At 41.9% G+C, this 21,146-nt stretch overlaps 1 protein-coding gene across 1 annotated transcript in view; it reads left to right on the plus strand.

Annotated features, from left to right (window-relative positions):
• Cog3 (component of oligomeric golgi complex 3) overlaps positions 1-21,146 on the plus strand; it is a 61,999-nt gene that overhangs the window by 37,923 nt on the left and 2,930 nt on the right. Inside the window, exons 17-22 of the mRNA XM_052732720.1 lie at positions 2,120-2,240; positions 4,821-4,909; positions 5,018-5,152; positions 12,979-13,054; positions 17,274-17,401; positions 18,149-18,247. Of these exons, the coding sequence (XP_052588680.1) occupies positions 2,120-2,240; positions 4,821-4,909; positions 5,018-5,152; positions 12,979-13,054; positions 17,274-17,401; positions 18,149-18,247 (648 nt within the window). The remainder of the gene's footprint in view (positions 1-2,119; positions 2,241-4,820; positions 4,910-5,017; positions 5,153-12,978; positions 13,055-17,273; positions 17,402-18,148; positions 18,248-21,146) is intronic.

A 21,146-nucleotide genomic window follows, 5' to 3' on the forward strand; every position in this document is an offset into this window, starting at 1 on the left:
TCGTGGCCGTGGCTTATGGTTTGTAATCAGCATGGGCTGTGGGGCTGGAAACTTCTGGTCCTGCTTCTCCCTCGGCCTTTCCAGAAAATAGAGCATGGACCGCAGTGTCGCCCTGCTAGACTCTGCCTAGAGTGCCTGTTGCCTGCAGAGGGGTATCATTGTAGCCAGAATCTCACCATTGTTTGCAGTGTTCAAGCCTGTGAATTCCAGGTTTACAAATTCGATTTCTAACTTCAAAACTAGATAATTGAGAAAAGTCTCCTGATAAAGAATCTGCTGTCTTGGGCTGGAGAGATGGCTCAGAGGTTAAGAGCACTGACTGCTCTTCCAGAGGTCCTGAGTTCAATTCCCAGCAACCACATGGTGGCTCACAACCACCTGTAATGAGATCTGGCGCCCTCTTCTGGCCTGCAGTCATATATGCTGTATACATAATAAATAAATAAATCTTTAAAAAAAAAAAGAATCTGCTGTCTTGTTAGCAGAAAAGCGCTGCTTCTTTCTCCGTTTGTGCATGGCGTTGAAAGAGCATGGAACAACAAGTTCTAGACAGGCAGAGTTAAGGTTTAAATAATGTCTGCAAGTCTCATCTCTCACATTTTTATGAGGACTCATGCCTGAGATCACCGGGGAGATGGTTAAGTAAACCGGGACATATTCTGTGTGATGGGGTATTATGCAGCTGCAGAATTTAGAGACTGAGACAGTAAATGTTACCTGACTGCATTAAGACCGATAAAGGGGAGCACAGGAAGAAGATGCAGACTGGCTTTATGCAGCTAAGCATCAGGAAGGAAGTGGGGACTGGTGATCCCTGCCCTCGTCCCCACACAGTTCTGTATTATGCATACGTTTTGCACAGTGAGCATGTGTCTCAGCTCGGTAGGAGGAAGACTGACTTAACTGAAGAGGCGGTCACGTGCTGTGGCCTCTCCACACTGTCTTCTGCTTTGAGCCCCTGAGCCTTTCTCTGTCCTCGTTACCTGGAGGTCACCGTCCTTTATGTTACTGCTCCTGCATGTTAGAAGGGTTTGTGTGTGTCTGGGAAACCCTGCTTGGTAAGCATGGTTAGCTTATTTGTTTCTGTGGCTGAGACTCTAAGTTTTGCCTTTCAACTTAGGGGATTTTCTAGTTTTTTTTAAGGTAAATTATCATTACAGACAAATTGAACACCTAGTCTGTAATAAATCAACATGATACTACTTTCTTGAGTTACAACAGCTTTAATAAAGTAAATGAAGTCTAAGTGACACCATTTTTTGCTGTCAAACTTGTCCTTTTACAAGTAGAACAAGTATTTAAAATGCACAGCATTTCATATTTATCTGCCGCTGTGGTCTGCAGCTAAGTGAGTTTCCTTTACACATCTTGCTCTGATAATGATTGTATCTTCTAGAAGTTGGTGGAAAGAGAGATTGAGGAGCTGCCACTTTATGAATCCTTTTAGACTGCTTGTGAAGGATAACTTTATTAGAAATGTTTTCAAAAGAAAGTTGTGCCTTGAGGAGAAGCCTTGCTTTATTAATATACAGACTTCTATTGTGAAGCCTGTAATTGTTGTTCTGGGCCTTCGTCAGAGCTCTGAGAGCCCCATTTAAGTCACAGGGCTGTCACAGACAGGGTTCCTGTAGGGACAGCCAGTGCTCTGTGGGTGGCAGGTAATCCAGGGTGGGGATGCCAGTCCATTTTATACTCATGTTCTAGATATCAAAACCATGTGGGCAAATGGGGACGAACGTCCTCCTCAGAGAAACTGGAAGGCTGTGAGCAAGTGGATTCAGACTCATCCTTTGAGCGATTCTGCTGCTGGGGCAGCCCTTAGGTGGCAGCATCCTTTTACCTCTGCGCCACGTTACCAGGCTTTATTTCTCTTCCTAACCTTGGTGGGTTTGCTCCCTTGGATTCCTTAAGTAGAGCAAGTGATAATGGTCAGTGTGAAGTAAGAATTTTCTAGAGAACTTTGACATGGTGACCTAGAGAGAGTTTATTGTGCAGCAGAGTATTGGCCACTCAAGGCTGTAAATCTGCATGGAGTTAATGTTGAATGATAATGTATTTTATATGCTCCAAGTTTGATTTAATCTGTGATAATATCCATTTCTTTTGTCTTATAATTTAGACTCAGATTGATGGACAACTTTTCTTAATTAAGCACCTTTTGATTCTTCGAGAACAAATTGCTCCATTTCACACTGAATTCACCATTAAGGAAATTTCCCTGGACCTCAAGAAAACTAGAGGTACTTTGTTGTCCTGGCTGGCACAGTTGGGTGTGTTTGACCTGTCCAGGTGTGTCTGCACAGGCTACAGGTTTATTTTATGTTCATCTGCAATTTCTTTTGCATGCTTTGCTTGCTAAATATGTTACTTATTCATACTAAACTGAGCTGTTGGTATCCTAATTCCTTCTAATTTGTTGTGTTTTCTTTATGAAAGGAGCTATATCTGAGCATAGCCATGTATAATACAGTTTAACTCTCCTGGGCCCTTCCACATATTACCATAAGCTACTAAAAGATGAAAATCACTGTAATAAATACTTATAAGATAAATAGCATGTGTCGGCAAGTTGGGGTCTATCTAAGTGTCTGAGAGTCAGGTTTCATTCCTGGTTCTTGCGTAAACTTGAACTGAGGGGTGGTTAACTTCCATGGCCCATCTTCCTCCTGTGTAAAAGGAGCACAGTGGCGTTGTCATGTTACATTCATTGGTTACCAAGATCATTAAGAATGACAATGAATAAAAAGATACGTCACTCTGCTTAAGGTAACGTCAAGATGGAGATGCTTATTGTTAAACAAGGTGATGTGAAATATGTAGGATTTTGACTCATCTTGGAAAAGATGATTCATTTCTCCTAATTATTTGTTTCTGAATTAACAGATTTTTGTTTTGTTTTGTTTTGTTTTGTTTTTGTTTTTCAAGACAGAGTTTCTCTGTGTAGTTTTTGTGCCTTTCCTGGATCTCGCTCTGTAGACTAGGCTGGCCTCGAACTCACAAAGATCCACCTGCCTCTGTCTCCTGAGTGCTGGGAGTAAAGGTGTGCGTCACCACCGCCTGGCCTTTTTTTTTTTTTTTTTTTTTTTTAATGTGCATTGGTATTTTGCCGTGGGTGTCGGGTCCTCTGGAACTGGAGTTACAGACAGTTGTGAGCTGCCATGTGGGTGCTGGGAATTGAACTCGGGTCCTCTGGAAGAGCAGTCAGTGCTCTTAACCATTGAGCCACCTCTCCAGCCTCTAATTAATAGCTTTTACATGCAAAATACATACTGAGCTGTTGATTGTAAATAGTTAAGGACACACCATAAATATTATTTGTTTCTCTTACAGATTTTTGTAAGCTGTTTTTTCCTTAATGATTTTCAGACGTTTAAGCTTTTATTCCTTAAGCATTTATTTGTGTAATGAATTAACTTCCCTCTTACTCTTGAGGCAATTGAAGGAATAGTGACCCTAATTATTTTCTGTGTTCTGTGATTCAGAAATGCCTAATAAAGAATCCCAAAGATAGCAGGCTTTTAGCTCCCTTATCACTGTGGTTATCTGAAAGTGAGGGCTTGCTTTAACTCAGCTGAGTCCGTGTTGGTCTCCTGATTGAGTCCTATGAAAGCAGGTGGCCCTGTGTTTCTCCTAATGCTGTCATATGATCATCACAGTAAATGCTGTTTGGCTTTGTAAAGCCTGTGGGTATTATTCATATAATTGGCCATTTTTACTTTTAAATGGGATTCAGGTTTTCTGGGCTTTGCTTTTAAAGAATGCCCAGTGTCTTTCAAAGCATATTTGCACAAGGAGCTTCTTCCCTTGCTCCCTGGTTGACTCTCTTCTCTTGCTGTGAGGTATGAGGATGGGGCTTTGAACTGCGTGGAGCTCGTGGCTGCTGATGGCCTTTGTTTGGGTGATAGGATGCAGCATGATTGTTCACTTTCATTGCTTTCTAATCTGGATGTTGCTGCCACTTGGTTCTGCTCTAAGTCTGCTGAGATGTGAGAAAATGAAATAGACTAAGATTTTGGCAGGATTTCTTTCCCTACCATATTATGAAGGTCATTTGAATCTACCATGTGGTTGGTGACTTGGCTCTGTTCACTGTGAACAGTCTCTCCTGAGTACTGACTCTGACAGAGGTTCCTTTTCATTATGCCCCAGGTCCAGGCCGTGCTTAGGACCGTGGCATGTGCTACAGAGCAGGACTGGGAGCAGTGTGTGCTTTGCTTTTTGCATCCTGGAAAAGCAAAGCCATAGTCTTTTGAAAGCTGTCACTTAATAATACTTCCTATCTTAACTTTTAAGCCTCTAACCTCTCATTACTAATGGTATGTATATCTTATTGCATTTGAACATCAATGAGACCTCAGTCAGTACTCTCAGAGATTCTAGTTAGTCTGGAGGTTAAGGTAAATATGTCCTCTTGGTGTTTTCTTCTTGGCTGACACATTTGTTTATTCACTGTCATTCAAGTAAATAAATTTCTGTGCCAGCTAAGATCATAAAGAAGCTGGGTAAGTATGTGAATTTTTAAAAAATTCTATTTAACATCTAAAGGCAAAGCATTGAAATTCTATGTATTATCCTGTTCATCATTTTTTTCTATAAATAGATCATTATGATTAATGGTAATTTTATAACTGTGACTTTTGGAAATGACTGTGTGGGCATATGTATAGTCATCACTGGTGCTCATCTCACTCAGCCCTTCCTGATGGGGGCCTAGTGAGAATGAATACTTCCTGGCTTGGCATAAGTAGAGAGCTGCTGTTGCCCAGGGCTTCTCTGTTGAACCTGTACCTGTTCACTGGATGAGTAATTTTGTTTCACAGATGCAGCATTTAAAATCCTGAACCCTATGACTGTTCCGAGATTTTTTAGGCTGAATAGCAACAATGCCTTGATAGAGTTCTTGTTGGAGGTGAGAAGGACTCTGTTTCATTGGTGGTGGGAGCTAAATAATATTCTTTACATGTCTGGTAATTTCTAGGCACATGCAAACAGAAGGAAATTGTCTTATCTTTTTCAGGGGACTCCTGAGATCAGAGAACATTACCTGGATTCTAAGAAGGATGTAGACCGTCACCTGAAGTCAGCCTGTGAGCAGTTCATTCAGCAGCAGACCAAGTTATTTGTAGAGCAGCTAGAGGAGTTTATGACGAAGGTGCAGACTTTCTAGTCCTTTCTTTCTTTTCTTAGCTTGCTTTTGAGTTGTGAGAACATAGTGGAAGGAGAGTAAGTCTGGCTCTTACTGTGTCTTTCTAGGGAAGTTATCACAAAAGCTGGTTTGCAGCTCTGAATGTGAGCTTAACAGCATGTAGTTTTGAAGAAGCTATAACACTGCAGAGCTGGTTAGAGCTGAGCCTTGTTTGGTGTGTTCTGTTATCTACATTGTAAGTCTTCTCTGTGCTGGTTGGGATTCTCAGTTTGCTGGAATCTGTCCCTCTGGCTCCTGTTTAGGATCTGTGTGGCAGCAGTCACAGTTTCTTTCTATTTTTTTGAGACAGGGTCTTAAGTTCAGGTTGGCCTTGAACTTCTGATATAGCCAAGGATGACCTTGAATTTCTGCCTCTCCTGCCAGTATCTCCCAAGAGCTCAGCTCAGATTGCAGGCATGTGCTACCACATCTATTATACAACTCAGGGCCTTGTGTATGCTAGGGCAAACACTCTACTAACTAACCAGTGTTTATAGTTCTGTTTGTTGATTTGAATATGTGCCATTTGAATATAAGCCTCATTAATAATATGTCCTCGGCTTGCTTCTGTGTTCAGGCTCATTTGAAAAAAATGCAAATATTGGTTGGTACAACAAAACAGACCATGTTGTACATAGAGGACATTTTTAGTATTCAGGAGGCTTGTTCTTTGAGTCAGACTGTGTAGATGTGAGTCCAGTCCTTTCATGAGCTGTAGATAGTCCCCTTCACCAGCTACAGACCAGCCTGTGCTTGTACACTCCTTTCCTGAGACTCTGATGAGATGCTTCATTTCTTGATGCGCTCTTTCTCTCTCTCTCTTCTTTTCTCAAGACAGGGATTCTATGTAGCCTTGGCTGTCCTGGAACTCACTCTATAGACCAGGCTGGCTCTGAACTCATGATTTTCTTATATCATTACCATATCCCTGGTACCCAGACTAACTTAGGGAAGTGACTTTCACAGATTGAGAAATGAAGTTTTGAATCATCAGTTGTATGTGGGATAAACCTTTTTGTATCTTGTTCAACTGTGTTCCTCCTTGATTTTTGATTTGATAGTAGTTTTTCCTGAGAAAAATGAAGTATAGGAATACACACACATACACCATAAACACATATATACATATATATGTACATATACACATATTTATGTATGGTGTGTATGTATAATATAAATATATAAATGAACCAGAAGAATATATATCGTATATAACATATTCTCATCTATATAAGAATATATAAAACAATATATATTATAACATATATATTCTCTGGTTCATTTTTCTGCCTGTCTTAACTATCCTGTTGACACGATAGAATACCCTCAAAAAACCAAATTAAGGGAGGAGGTTCAAGGTTACAGTCCATCATGACAGGGAAGTTATTGCACTGTGTGCCTGAGGCAGCCGGTCACATTATATCTGCAGTCAAGAAGCAGAGTGAAGATTACTTGTGCTCAGCTTTCACTTTCTTTTTTTAGATAGTCTAGGGTCCCAGTCCAGGGAATGGTACTATCCACAATGAGTAGGTCTTTCCACATCAGTTAACTCAGTTAAGGTAACCCCTCACAGGCATGTCCAGAGGCCAGTCTCTCAAGTGATTCTCGATTCCATCAAGTTGAAAAGTAAAAATAACCATCACATTGCCCCTGGAAAAACAACTTTTTCTCAAAACATATAGCTGACCCTAGAGAATAAATACTGTGGTAAATGTTGAGATATATGTATGAAAATATTTGGTTCAGATTATTTTCTTTAAGGCTTTAAGAACGGCAATACATTTTTATTCTAGACTACTATGGTATACATGTTGCTTTAAACTATTAAATAGAACTTTGAGTCATAGTAGGTATAGAAAAAGTACAGGACTGTTTTAGTTAGGGTTTCTATTGCTGTGAAGAGACACTACGACCATGACAACTCTTATAAAGGAAAACATTTAATTGGGACTGGCTTAAAGTTTCAGAGTTTAGTCCATTATCATCATGATGGGGAGCATGGTGGCACACAGGCAGACATGGTGCTGGAAAAGGAGCTGAGGGTTCTACATCTTGATCCTCAGAGAACAGGATGTGAACTGTGACAGTGGGAGTAGCTTGAGGACAGGAGACCTCAAAGACCACCCAGCAAGGCCACACTTACTCCAGCAGAGCCACACCTCCTAGTAATGCTACTTCCTATGGGGGCCATTTCCTTTCAAACCACATTCTACTCCTGGCCCCCATAGGCTTGTAGCCATATCATAACGCAAAGATGCATTCAGTCCAACTTCAAAAGTCCCCATAGTCTCATATAACAATCTCAAACTTATTTAAAAGTCTAAAGGTCAAAGTCTCTTCTGAGATTCGTAACTGTAGTCCCCTATAAAATCAAAATCAAAAAGCAGGTCACATATTTCCAATATGTAATGGCACAGGATATACATTACTATTCCAAAATGAAGGGAGTGAGGAAATACTGGACCAAAGCAAGACTGAAAACCAGCTGGGCAAATTCCAAACTCTGCATCTCCATGTCTGATGTCAAAACACTCCTTAGATCTCCAACTCCTTTCAGCTTTGTTGACTGCAACATACTTCTTTCTCTTGGGCTGGTTCCATCCCCTGTTAGCAACTTTCCTTGGCAGGTTTCCCATGGCTCTGGCATCTCCAGTATCTTGGGGTCTCCAATGCGATCCACACTTCAACTTCACAGCTTCACCCAATGGCCTCTCTAGGCCTCCATTCAGAGACACCCCTGACACATACCTGGCCTCAGCAGCTTTCCTTAGTCATGGAGAAAGGTTCCATAACTTCTTACTTCTGTTCTTGATTCTAAAGCCAGAACCACATGGCTGAAGCTGCCAAGTTCTGCTTCTTGCTGGGGCTGGAACATGGCCCCTCATTTAATTACATTGTTACCAGCTTTCTGTTTTCCATCATTTCCTTCAGTGCCTGAGCTTGGCTGTTCTGGAATTGGCTGGCCTCAAACTCAGAGATCCTGTCTCTGCTTCAGGAGTACTGGGATTAAAGGCGTGTACCACACCCAGCTCTAAGATTTTCTTTAATTTCACAAATTGGAAACTTAGCTGGGTGGGATCTTGCCCTGAGGTCACCACTCCCTTTATCTCATTTCTTAATCTGTTTATCTCCTTGAACACAGGACTTAGTTCCATTCCACTTCTTGGTGTTCCTTTTCTCTTCAAATTGTACATTTTGTATTTTTCCTTGCTCAATTTGCACTTTTTCTTTATATATATTCATTAGAGTCGACACCCATAACCACAGGACAGAGTCTATACTAGACTCTTGATTTCTTCTGCCAACAGAATTAATCCAAATCTCTTCACTTTAGCCTCAGGCATGCTCTTTGGACATGGGCAGAAAGCAGCTGCATTCTCTGCTCTGAAACCTCTTGAGCCAGGCACCCACAGATCAGATCACACTCAGCACCATTATCTTCCATGTTCCTACTAGGATGGCCCATTAAACAGCACTTAAAGCGATCAGCTGCTTCTCTAAACCACAGTTCCAAGGTCCACATTCCTTCAAACAAAAACATGATCAAACCTATCACAATACCCCAGTCCCTAGTACCAATTCCTGTCTTAGTTAGGGTTTCTATTTCTGTGAAGAGACACCATGACCATGGCAACTCTTTTTTTTTTTTTTTTTTTTTTTTTTTTTGGTTTTTCGAGACAGGGTTTCTCTGTGTAGCTTTGTGCCTTTCCTGGGACTCACTTGGTAGCCCAGGCTGGCCTCGAACTCACAGAGATCCGCCTGCCTCTGCCTCCCGAGTGCTGGGATTAAAGGCGTGCGCCACCACCGCCCGGCTCCATGGCAACTCTTATAAAGGAAAGCATTTAATTGAGGCCTTGCTTACAGTTTCAAAGGGTTAGTCCATTATCGTCATGGCAGGGCATGGTGGCATGCAGGCAAACATCTTGATCTCAGGCAACAGGAAGAGAACTGTTTCACTGGGTGTGGCTTGAGCATCTGGGACCTCAAAACCCACCCCCACAATGACACACTTCCTCCAGCAAGGCCATGCCTACTCCAGCAAAGCCATACCTCCTAATTGTGCCACTCCCTGTCGGGGCCATTTCCTTTCAAACCACCACAATGACTTGGAGTTGGGTGAGCTGGGTGGGCCTGGACCCTTGTCTGCCACCTCCCAACTAAAATCACCAGCAGGTGGGTGGTTTCCAGTCTCCCTCTCAAACCTCTTGCTGAAAGCTGCAGCAACCATCGATGCTATCTGAGGCTGTTATGAGGACTGCATAAGATAATGTGTAAGGATTTTGTGATTGTAAAGCTCCTCAGAAAAGCTATAGTAAAAGAAGATGGAACTGAACTAAAGTTTTTTTGTGTCAGGAAAGTATAAATCAGGGTATTCTGAAGGAGCTTTCTGTTTTCCATCATTTATATGTGCTATATTTGAGTCATATATATATATACTATATATATAAATACTATATCTATCTATCTATATGTATAAATAAATACTATAGTATTTCCTTCTGGTGGAGCTGGCCTTTGCTAAATCTCACAGACAAAAGCTTTCCATTTTTTTGTTTGATAAAATTTTGTAAGTATATTTTTATCTTTCCCTCTGAAGTATTGTTAGTTTCCATGGTATGTATAAATTAAGATTTTTCTTAATGTAGTTCATATAGTAGAATTTGACCATATAAATTTAATTCTTGCAGTCAAGGAATTGTAACCTGGTAGGGAAATCCAGATATAAACTACATCAGCATTAAAGTGCGTGGAGCAGTGAGGTAGGGGCCGTGGTCCTCACTCGTTTCCGGGTGCTGTAAGAGATGAGCCAGTTGAGGAAAGCTCTTCTTCCCTTCTGTCTCTGGCCGCCTTTGTTAGGAGGGTTTGCCTCTGCAGACCTAGGAGAACTCCTGAAGAAACGAGCCTTGATTTGACTTAAAGAGAAGTAAATTATGTAGATAGTAAACAGGATGAATATAGAAGTCTTTGTGGTTTTAAACAAACAGCTGGCCAGGCATGGTGGCACACATTGAGGGAGGATATGGTGGTTTGAATAAGAATAGCCCCCATAAGCTCATAAATTTGAATGTTTAGTCACCAGGAGTGGCACTATTTGAAAGGATTAGAAGGATTAGGAGTTGTGGCCTTATTGGTGGGTGTGGCCTTGCTGGAGGAAGTGTGTCTCTGGGGGTGGGCTTTGAGGTTTCAAAAGCCCACACCAGGTTCAGTGTCTTGCTCTCTCTGCTTGCTGTCTGTGGATCAGGATGTAGCTCACAGCTCCTTCTCTAGTACCATGTCTGCCTGCCTGCCACCCTGTCCCACAATGATGATAATGGACTGACCCTTTGAAACTGTAAGCAAGGCCCCGATTAAATGCTTTCTTCATAAGAGTTGCTGTGGTCATGGTGTTGCTTCACAGCAATAGAAACCCTAACTAAAAATGGAGGACTGTGGATCCAGTCCCAGCCTTGGTTACAGAGTGTGCTTCAGGCCCGCCTGGTCTATATAGTATGATGCTGTTGTTTTTCTTTTTTTAAAAAGCCCAAGTTAAGTTATTAGAGAATTAATGAGATCCTAGAACAGTCAGTGGAGTAGTAGGCAGTGGTTATTATTAAAACAAAACTTTCAGGGCTAGAAAAAGGTCTAGAATATAGCTACTCGAAAAAAGTTATAAACATTGTGTTCCCATTTTTATAAGTGAATACATGAGTATATTTACACTGGAAAATATTGGGGTAATGTATACTAAAGGTAAATTCATTTTTCCATTAGCATTGTCTAATTTATAATAATATATGTAATTTATTTTATTTTAATTAATTTATATGTACTTATTTGTGACAAGGTCTCACTGTGTAGCCCTGGCTAGTCTAGGACTCACGATATAGGCCAGTTTGGCCTGGAATTTTTAGAAATGTGAGTTCCTCTGCCTCCCGAGTGCTGGGATTAAAGGTATGTGTCACCACATTCAGCCATTTATCATTTATTTTCAAAGCTGCATCTCAACAATAAAAATAAAGCACGAAGAAATTGAGTGGAAGTGGGTAGAGATAAGGTCTGCAATGGGCTGTCAGAGCAAAGGTCTGGATTTTTCTGGAGTAGAAGTAGAGACAAGGCAGAACTACAGAGAAGGTGAAGGAGACCTCAGTTAACGCTTGGATGCTGCTCTGCCTGCCCTTTGTCAGAATAGTTTGCCCTTATGGGAAAGTTGGAGTTAATGCTTCAGTTTTTCTAGTGGTTTGGACCTTTGCCCCATGTCTATCCATTAAAAAGTAGTTCATGCACTGGGCGGTGGTGCACGCCTTTAATCCCAGCACTCAGGAGGCAGAGACAGGCAGATCTCTGAGTTCGAGGCTAGCTGGTCTACAGAGTGAGTTCTAGGACAGCCAGGGCTACACCGAGAAACCCTGTCTCGACCCAATCCCCCCCCCCCAAACCCTCCCAAAAAAGTAGTTTATGTTTATTCCCACCAAGTTTCCTATCTAATAGCTAGGTTGACATATTTGTATTTATTTACTCTGCTGCTTTAGCAGAATGAAAAATACAAAATTGGCTTCTAAGTGTATATCTTCAGCATATATTGGCCAAGTATGCCTTGTATGATACTTGAATACCTTGTGTTTTTTTGTTGTTTGTGTGTTGAGATAGGGTCTTACTATGTAGCCCAGGCTGGCTTCAAACTCTTGTACTTTATTCCTTAGCTTCCCAGATGCTTGCTGACTCTGCAGGTGCATCTGCCTTGCCCAACTGAAATCCTTTTGTGTGTGTGTGTGTGTGTGTGTGTGTGTGTGTGTGTGTGTGTGTCTTTGTGTCTGTGTGCCTGTGTCTGTGTGAATATATGCCATTTGTGTGCATTCAAGAGAGCATCCTGCCCCAGAAGCTAGAATTACAGGTGTCAGGAACTAAACTCCAGGCCTCTTCTAGCCTGGTTACTGTTTGTTTTAATGACATTTCCTATGCCTGTGATGGGGTTAAAAAAGAAGGGGGAAAATCCTTGTGAGGAGCTTCTCGTGCAGTTATGGCGACCCTTTCCCAACTATAATGACTCGGTATAGTAGCACAGCGGTCTTTCTAGGAGGGACTGGGTTTTTTTGGTGAAATTCTTTCAGAGATTCCTGTCCTGAAAGGTCTTAGGCAGAATGCTTGATAGGTTGTTGTTGTTTTGTTTTTGTTTGTTTTTCTTCCCAGAATAACACATGCTTTAAAATCACAAGAGTTTTATTTTATTTATTTATTTATTTATTTATTTATTTATTTATTTATTTATTTATTTATTTTTTGATTTATTTTTTGATTTTTCGAGACAGGGTTTCTCTGTGTAGCTTTGCGCCTTTCCTGGAACTCGCTTTGAAGACCAGGCTGGCCTCGAACTCACAGAGATTCGCCTGGCTCTGCCTCCCGAGTGCTGGGATTAAAGGCGTGCGCCACCACCGTCCGGCAAGATGGCTCAGCCGTTAAAGGCTAGGCTCACAACCAAAAATATAAGAGTTTTATTTATTTATTTATTTTTTGGTTTTTCGAGACAGGGTTTCTCTGTGTAGCTTTGCGCCTTTCCTGGAACTCACTTGGTAGTCCAGGCTGGCCTCGAACTCACAGAGATCCGCCTGGCTCTGCCTCCCGAGTGCTGGGAGTTTTATTTTTTTAAAAAGTCTAGCTGTGAAAGCTTGTGAGGGTCTATGCAGTTTTGCTAGGATTGTGCATGGGATTACCAGTGTGCCTTATTTAATAGGTTTAAATGGTGCTGTGTATTGAGAGCGGTTCCTGTTTATTTGCCGCTGGTGAAATGAAACCTCTGCTTTTATTTCCTCTACTAGGTGTCAGCATTAAAAACCATGGCCAGTCAGGGAGGCCCCAAATACACCCTCTCACAGCAGCCTTGGGCTCAACCAGGTATCTGGATTTTACTTTCTTGGAATTCTTCTTTTAGGATGTTACTAATCTGGGTATGTGTAGGCCTCTCTGGGACATCTGGGACATGGGTTCCTGTTGCTTTGGGTTACTAGATGCGGGTTAAAGGCAGATTCCACTTGGGGATGACAGGGCTCACTTGGCCAGCACTGCTTGCGTCTGACAAACGTTCATTTCCAGAGGGAGGAGGTTTGGAAGTTTACTCAGTTAAAAACAAAGCCTGACTTCCGGGGCCTAGCCCGCAGACTTGAGCTTTAGTGGGAACATGGTGCCGCACAGAAGGAGGGATGGAGGGAATGCACTCCTTTTCAGCACTCGAAGAAATGTTGGGCCACTAGTTTCTTCCTTATTTTTCTCCAAGTTACATCCTCTGTTGACAATTTAGAGTGTTTGGGGAAAAACGTGTAAAAATGAAGGAGTCAGTTGGATTTGGCAGGCAGTTCCACCGCCTGACTTGCGATTCACTTGAGATATTTCTAGTCACTCTCTTCCATAAATGTAAATTTTTTATGCTAAAGACTTTTTCTTTTTGGCAGGTGGAGGGGGTCTCCAGTGTTAGGCATTAGACATTTAGAGTCACACCCCTTTGGATTATTTTTAGCACATTTTTAAATGGCATTTTCAGTTACTATTAACCAGAATACATTTTGTTACATTATATTTCTGGCCATCCCATGACCCATATTTTGAAATTGAGACAGTGGTGAAGATGTACACATCTTCCTAAAGACAGTGCTAGCTGCTTCTTACTTCTACTTCAAATTAACCCAAAGCATTTATGACTGAAAATCCTGAGACAGGACAGCTTCAATCCAAATTTTTATATGGCATTAAAATTTGACCTGTGAAAAATGTGAAATGGAAAGTACTTCTTATTCTCCACCTGCAGACCAGCCCTTCTCTCAAAGGTAACCGCCGTTATAACTTCTTCCCCAAACTGTTGGTAAACATGCTGTATGGACTTTAAAAGTCACCTACCTGCATGAGGTTGTGTCATCCCCCGTCCAAAGGAAATGCAGACCTAACAGGCATGCCTTTCTTACTCTACAGAACAGCAATGGTATTATAAAGGTGATTCCAGTTAGGTACCTGCAGCTGCCAATCCCTACGGACAGGAAGCCAGGGCACTCTTTGGATCTCTCAAGAAGCAGGCCTCCAGCTTAGAAACAGTTTCTCCATGACTAAGATGCTGTTCCTTCACCACTGTCTCAATTTCAAAATATGGGTCATGGGATGGCCAGAAATATAATGTAACAAAATGTGTTCTGGTTAATGTTAGCTGAAAATGTCATTTAAAAATGTGCTAAAAATAACCCAAAGGGGTGTGACTCTAAATGCCTAGTGCGTAACACTGGAGATCCCCTCTACCTGCCAAAAAGAAAAAGCCTTTAGCATAAAAAATTTAGACAGCTTAGTTGGACGGTGGTGGCGCACACCTTTTATCCCAGCACTTGGGAGGCAGAGCCAGGTATCTTTTGAGTTTGAGGCCAGCCTGGGCTACAGAGTGAGGCACCAAAACTACACAGAGAAACCCTGTCTCAAAAAACCAAAACAAACAAACAAAAAAACCCCAAAATTTAGAGTTTAGCCAGCTGTCAGCAGTTGTTTTGGAGGGAGACAGTTTTGTTTCAAAGTCCCTTGTGTGTGCATTGAAGATGTTCTTCTGCTTTTTGGCGACCACGGTGGAGACAGTGTATCTGTCTCTCCATTGTTTCAAACACTTGTCTCGTATTTGAGAGTAACATCTTTTAAAAACTAAGCATGGCGGGGTGGGGGACACCTTTAATCCCAGCACTTGGAGTTTGAGGCCAGCCTCAGCCTGGCCTACAGAGCAAGTTCCGGGCCAGGGCTACACAGAGAAACTCTGTGTTGAAAAACAGAAACAGACAGACAGACAACACAACAAAAAACCAAAGCATATATGATAGAGTAGCATATTGTCCAAAGGCAGTCCATCTTCCACTGCCAGTGTTGGAACTCTAACTGCAGGCCGCCATTGTGCTGACCCCTGCTCCTCAGAGTTAGGACACGCGGCAGTCCCTAGGCAGTGTGGCCTTGGGGTCGTTCTCTTGAATTCATTTCAGCCTTTGGCTTAAGGTCTTAGTCTCTTACAGTGCTCATTTAGAAGTAGGAGCTGGTTTGTAGTCAGAGTGTTCATGTAAATTGAACTCTGAGGTACAATGCATCTTTCTTCAAATAGAGAACACTGTCGGGCAGGCATAGCATGTTAATGCAGCCAAGCCCAGGCACTCAGTGCACAGATAACTGACACTCTTTCCTTTCTGGAAAGATCCTTTCTCTTCAAGTAGGGCCTGTGATTTTTCTCAAAAGGTATTCTAACAGTTCCATGTTGGGGGTATCGTGGGCTTCATTTTTACTTAATTCGCCATTAGTAAAGCATTAGATAACAAGATGGATTGGAATAGGGCTTCTGTTTTGTTATTTAGTGTATTTTTTTTCCCTGATGGGATCATTCACTATCTTGTAAATATGTCTTCTGCCCCTTCAGCCACCTTGGAAGTATGGGGTTGGTTTTCATGGTCTGTAGTGGGTAATACCCTCACTTCAGTGTTAGAGAGATTTATGGGCCTCTTGAGGTGGAACAGGGAGAGCAGTCTAGAAACTGTTGGGCCTTCCGCCCTGAGCTCAGGTTCTGGGGAGGTTATGTCATGCGTTATAAATTAAATGTCAATTTGTTAACTGAAGCCAGGAGCTATATCTATTTGGGTAGTGGGTTCACCAGCCTATGCACCCACTTTGTGGTTACTGAGAGCTTTCAAGTGTGATTTAGTGACCCCTAAAGTATTTTAGTGGTGATGGAGCCAGAACCCAGGGAGGAAGGACCTTGAAGGAGACTTCCTTTATTTAAGGAAAAATGAGCAATGCCTGAGAGCATTGACATTCCTACCATGTTTTTGCCTAAACTTCTGTCAACTAAACGTTTTTACATGATATAAAAATTGCCCTGATTCTCTGTGTATGTAAACTAGTCCTCTCGAAGATAACGGTGGCTGTAGCATCTTTCCCCGGGTTGTATGTGTGTATAGTGTGTATATGTATATATATATATATATATATATATATATATATACATATACACACACACACCAGCACACACAGGCTGCAGTAGTCCCAATGAGATTGAATTGTCCTCCTTATCGTTCACCAAGATGGAACACGAGGCTCTTGTTCTACAGCCCTTTGATCCTGGGGTGTCCTACTGTTCATTCTGTTCGGTGGGTACATAGAACACCTCACCACCCCGTGATTCCTTCAGTCGTTTAACTAATGACTATAGTTGATGTTTCAGTCGGGTTTCCAATACTCTGTAGTAAACTATATATATATATGCTCTCTGGAATGCTGGGATTGCAAGGGTGCACCATTGCGTCTGGCTTGGAGTTTTTTGTTTCATTTCTTTTCCTTTGAATGTTTTTTATGTTAACCAAAGGATGTTGAAGGTTGTTTACCTATTTCTCTACACCTTGTCAACATGGAAATCTAAATCCTTTTACCAATATTTCACTGGTTTAATTTGTATTGAATTTTGAGTGACATTGAGCATTTTAGAAATTGTGAATCATCTTTTCCTCTTGAATATTTCATGCGGATGGCTGACTACACTTATTTCCACATAGCCCTTTCAGATGCTACACTTCAGGTGCATAGATCTTTACTTAAAAACATGTGGAATTTATTTTCTGTCTGGCCCAGAAGTTTAAGAACGTAATAAATGGGTACATAGTTCGGCTTCACCATGTGTAGATAAGCATCTTCTGAATGGGCCAAGCCAAACAGCTACAGCCACCTGCCGGGGGTCAGCTCTGCACATGGAGAGGCTTGCTTCTTACTAACTCACTCCTACTATTTCTTTAAAAATAATTAAAAGTTTTAAACCTCATCTTTTACCTCCACATTCCAAAGGCACAAATTACAGAGCCTGTGAATGTCCTGAATCATGCTGGGGGAACTTCTGGCTGTATTAGTCCTTGGGTTTAGAGTTTGTATGTAGCATATACTTAATGAATGTTTAGAGGGCTTGTGATTAAACTTGATAAATAGCAAGATGTAGGGAACAGATTCTTTGGGGAAATAAAGATTTTGGGGAAAAAATCTTTGCTATTTTTTTCTATTTCCCTCTGAATTAAAATGGAAAATTTTCTTTTTCTTTGTAACACTAACAAGGGTAATTTCTTTGCAGCAAAGGTCAATGACCTCGTGGCCACTGCTTACAAGACAATAAAAACGAAGCTGCCACTGACATTGAGAAGCATGTCACTGTACTTGTCCAATAAGGACACCGAGTTCATCTTGTTTAAGCCTGTTAGGGTGAGTGGTGTGGTAGCATGTTGGTTGGTGACTAAAGTGTGCTTTTCTTCCTGTCATTTTCTCTTCCTACAGACATTTCAGGATGTTAGTGATGTTAACGCTTTCTGTGATCTTAGAGGTTCCAAAACCTACGTCTGTCTGCTTATATCTTATTCCTTGCTCACTTCCTCTGAAGTTTTTTGTTAATTTTGAAAGTAGAAATTAATAAATAAGCAAAAAAAACCCAATCAGATCTGCACTTTGCACTGTGGCCCAATACTTGGGAGAGCAGCATTTCAGGATTTATGCCCCATTTTACTGGGGAGTAGAGGAAATAAATGACTTGTAACAGCCACCAAGGGATTAAGTGTCAGAGTAGATTTAAGACTCATAACTTCCAGTTCGTGTTGAGTTCACAGCTTTACCCAAGGCATTGGTTGATTTTTTTTTTTAAGTGCATTTTATGTGTCTTGAAACTTTATTATCTTTTGTGTAAGAAATTGCCGAAGACTTATTATGCTCTGGGGGGATAAGAGATATGAGAGTTTAATGTTTCCAGGAATTATCTGATAAGTCTTCATCAGGTTGTGCTAGCATGTAAAATATTAAAGTACAAATTATATGCCTTTGGTAATCTCATAAAAATATATTTCCTCTACTCATTTTGGCGAGAACTGTGATGATTTAATACTCGTAGTGTTTCTTGTTTATGACGTGTGCATATATCCCCTGGGCTGCCTGATACGGTCTCTCCTTCTTCTTTCTAAGAATAACATTCAGCAAGTCTACCAGAAGTTCCATGCTCTGCTAAAGGAAGAGTTCAACCCTGAAGACATCCAGATCATTGCTTGTCCCTCCATGGAACAGGTATCCACAGACTACGGGCCTCTGAGTCTTTCAGGCCCCTTATTTATTTCCCTTGAGCAGATAACATGTTCGAGCACCTCTACATTGTTTTATTTTGATGAGTACGAATTCAGACTTTGAATCGTGTCTAACTCTGGGGAATGGTTTTAGAGCTTTAGTTTCTTGTTTAATCCGTTCTGATAATGGATGACCTGTTTGTGAAAGACTCAGTGCGTCAGCTTGCCAAATCACTCTGTTCCAAACACAGGCCAGCACACAAGTGCTTGAAATGGACCTTATTTTAGGAATTAGAATCGATGCTGGACTTTTTTCTGTGTGTTTTTTCTTCTTTCTAAATTTAAAAACCTAAATGAGAGCTCAGTTTGTGTCAGCATTCATTTCATTATTCAATTCAGCCAGGAAAGTTTGACCAGACTCCTGTTATGTAGTAGGAGTAGCTTGGCATTTGGAGAATAACTCATTTCTTGCCTTCAGGACTGGAGAGTCTCAGGAATGGTCAGATTAGTGGTCAGGTTAGTGGCCAGGTTAGTGGTCAGGTTAGTGGTCAGGTTAGTGGCCAGGTTAGTGGTCAGGAGAGCTTAGAGAAGTGTGAGGAGAGATTGGGGAGGCCGTGAGACCCCCAGTGTAGATACTTGTAGGACTATTACTGTAACAGGGGGAAGAAAGCTGTGGGGAGAACTGCATTCTTCTTTAGTGAGATGCAGTTCATGTACCACAAAATTCTCCTGCTAAAGTATAGAGCTCAGCAGTTTGTAGTATATTTACAAGACAGCCGTCACTAGCATCTGATTCTGGAACATTTTCATTACTCCCTTAAGAACTCCTCACAGTTAACAGTCGCCAGCCCTCCCTCTCTCCCTTCATCTTCATGAATTTGCTTATTCTGGGCATGTCATCATGTGGCGTCGTGCACTGCCTTTCCTAACTGGGGTCTGTCACTCAGCACACCTTCAAGGCATTTTGCAGCATGTGGTTTTTAATTTTTTTTTTTTTAGATTTACTTTTTAAAAATTTTAAATTATTTGTATATGTCTGGGTCTCTGTGTGGGTATGCAGGTGTCTGTGGAGGCCAGAAGAGGGTGGTCGGGTCCCCACAAGCTGAAGTGGTGGTTGTGGGTGCTGGGAACTAAACTTGGGTCCTCCACAAGAGCAGCAAGTGCTCTTAACCACTGAACCATCTCTCCCATCCGTCCCTCTTTCCCTTCCTCCCTCCTTCCTCCCTCCTCCGTCCCTCCCTTCCTTCCTCACTTCCTGCCTCCCTCCTTCCTCTCCTCCTTCCCTCCTTCATTCCTCCCAGCTGTGTATGTGAATAGTTGGGGTCGTATTGGGGAAAGTTATGGCTACTAGTGTTACTAGTGTTCTACAGTCAAAACTTTAATTTTTTTTCCTTTCTTTTGATACAAGGTTTCTCTGTGTAGCCCTGGCTGTCCTGGAAATCACTCTGTAGACCAGGCTGGCCTCAAACTCAGAGATCCACCTGCCTTTGCCTCCCAAGTGTTGGGATTAAAGGCAAGTTCTACCACCACCTGGCTAAGATTTTAAACTTTTAAAAATTGTTTTTAATTGTGTGTGTGTGTGTGTGTGTGTGTGTGTGTGTGTGTGTGTGTGTGTGTGAGTGCCTATAGAGGCCACAGGTGTTGGATCCTCTGGGGTTACAAGTGGTTGTGAGCCACCTGATGTGGGTACTGGAATAGAACTCAGGTCTTCTGGAAGAGCAGTCTGTGCTCTTAGCCACCGAGTCTTCTCTCTAGCCTCTAAACTTTAAAAAAAAAAAAAAAGTCATTTAAAATGCCCATTTAGGCTTACTGTAATATTTAGAAAGTTTCCCCACTTTGATTTATTTTTCCTTATTTTTGTAGTATTTTTTAATTACCTTTATTGTGTGTGTGTGTGTGTGTGTGTGTGTGTGTGAGTGCATGTGCACGTGCACGTGAGCATGCATCACAGCATGTATGTGGAGGGCAGAGGACAACTTAGGCAAGACAGTCCTTTTATTGTGTGGTCTTGGGGCTCAAACCTAGGTCCTTGGGTTTGGTGACAGGCACCTTTTACCCACTGAGCCATCTTGCTGGCCTTAATTTTGCCTTTGAATTATATAAAATATCTTGTCATTCCCAAGTCAGAATTGTGGAACAGGGTGAGTTTGTGGAGCTCTTGTTCTGTTTTCTAGTGCTGTTCTGGGGGCTGTTGCATAGAGAATGTGTCTCAGAAGCAGTCAGTGGAGTAGTGTAGAGTAGTGTAGTGTAGTGTAGTACAGTACAGCACAGCATAGCATAGCGTAGCAGTAGACAGAGAAGCTCAGTTGTGTTAAAGAAAGTGTGAATGTGTGGCACAGATGTGCGGTGCTGGGCTGATGGGGCTCATGGAGGTGCTCATCACAGTGCTTTCTGTCTCTGAGTGAAAGTGGTAATAGTGGGGGAGTTTGAGGAGGAAGGCTTGGTTAACTATAGTGGTTAGGAATCTGAATCTTAGCTGTCTAATTGTCTTTATTCTGTAGTCGTTGTGAATTGCTTGGAAATAGGTGTGGAGTAGCTGGACGATCAGAGTCAGTTGTATTACTCAGCCCTCCATCGTTGAGACAGACAGAGCCTGTTTGGGGCATAGTTGGTGGGCTCCAGAAAAATCCTTGGTTGACTCCATTGCTTCTGGTCCATTTGGGGCAGTTGTGGTAGAAGCATGTGGTGCAGTTCAGCTGCTCTGCTTGTGGCCAAGAAGCAAAAAGGAAGAGGAAGGAACTGGTCTCCTCTCTTAGAGACTTGAGACCTCCTTGTGGGCCCCATTCCCTATAAGTTCCACCACCTCTTGGCACTAAGTGGCTTGGGACCAAGCTTTGGACAAATGGGCCTTTGGGGAGCATTCCAGAACCAAATGACAGCTCCAGCATGCAGCAGAAAAGACA

The sequence above is a fragment of the Peromyscus californicus genome, unplaced genomic scaffold (genome assembly GCF_007827085.1).
Source record: "Peromyscus californicus insignis strain IS unplaced genomic scaffold, ASM782708v3 Scaffold_12__1_contigs__length_115047231, whole genome shotgun sequence".
Taxonomy (NCBI): domain Eukaryota; kingdom Metazoa; phylum Chordata; class Mammalia; order Rodentia; family Cricetidae; genus Peromyscus; species Peromyscus californicus.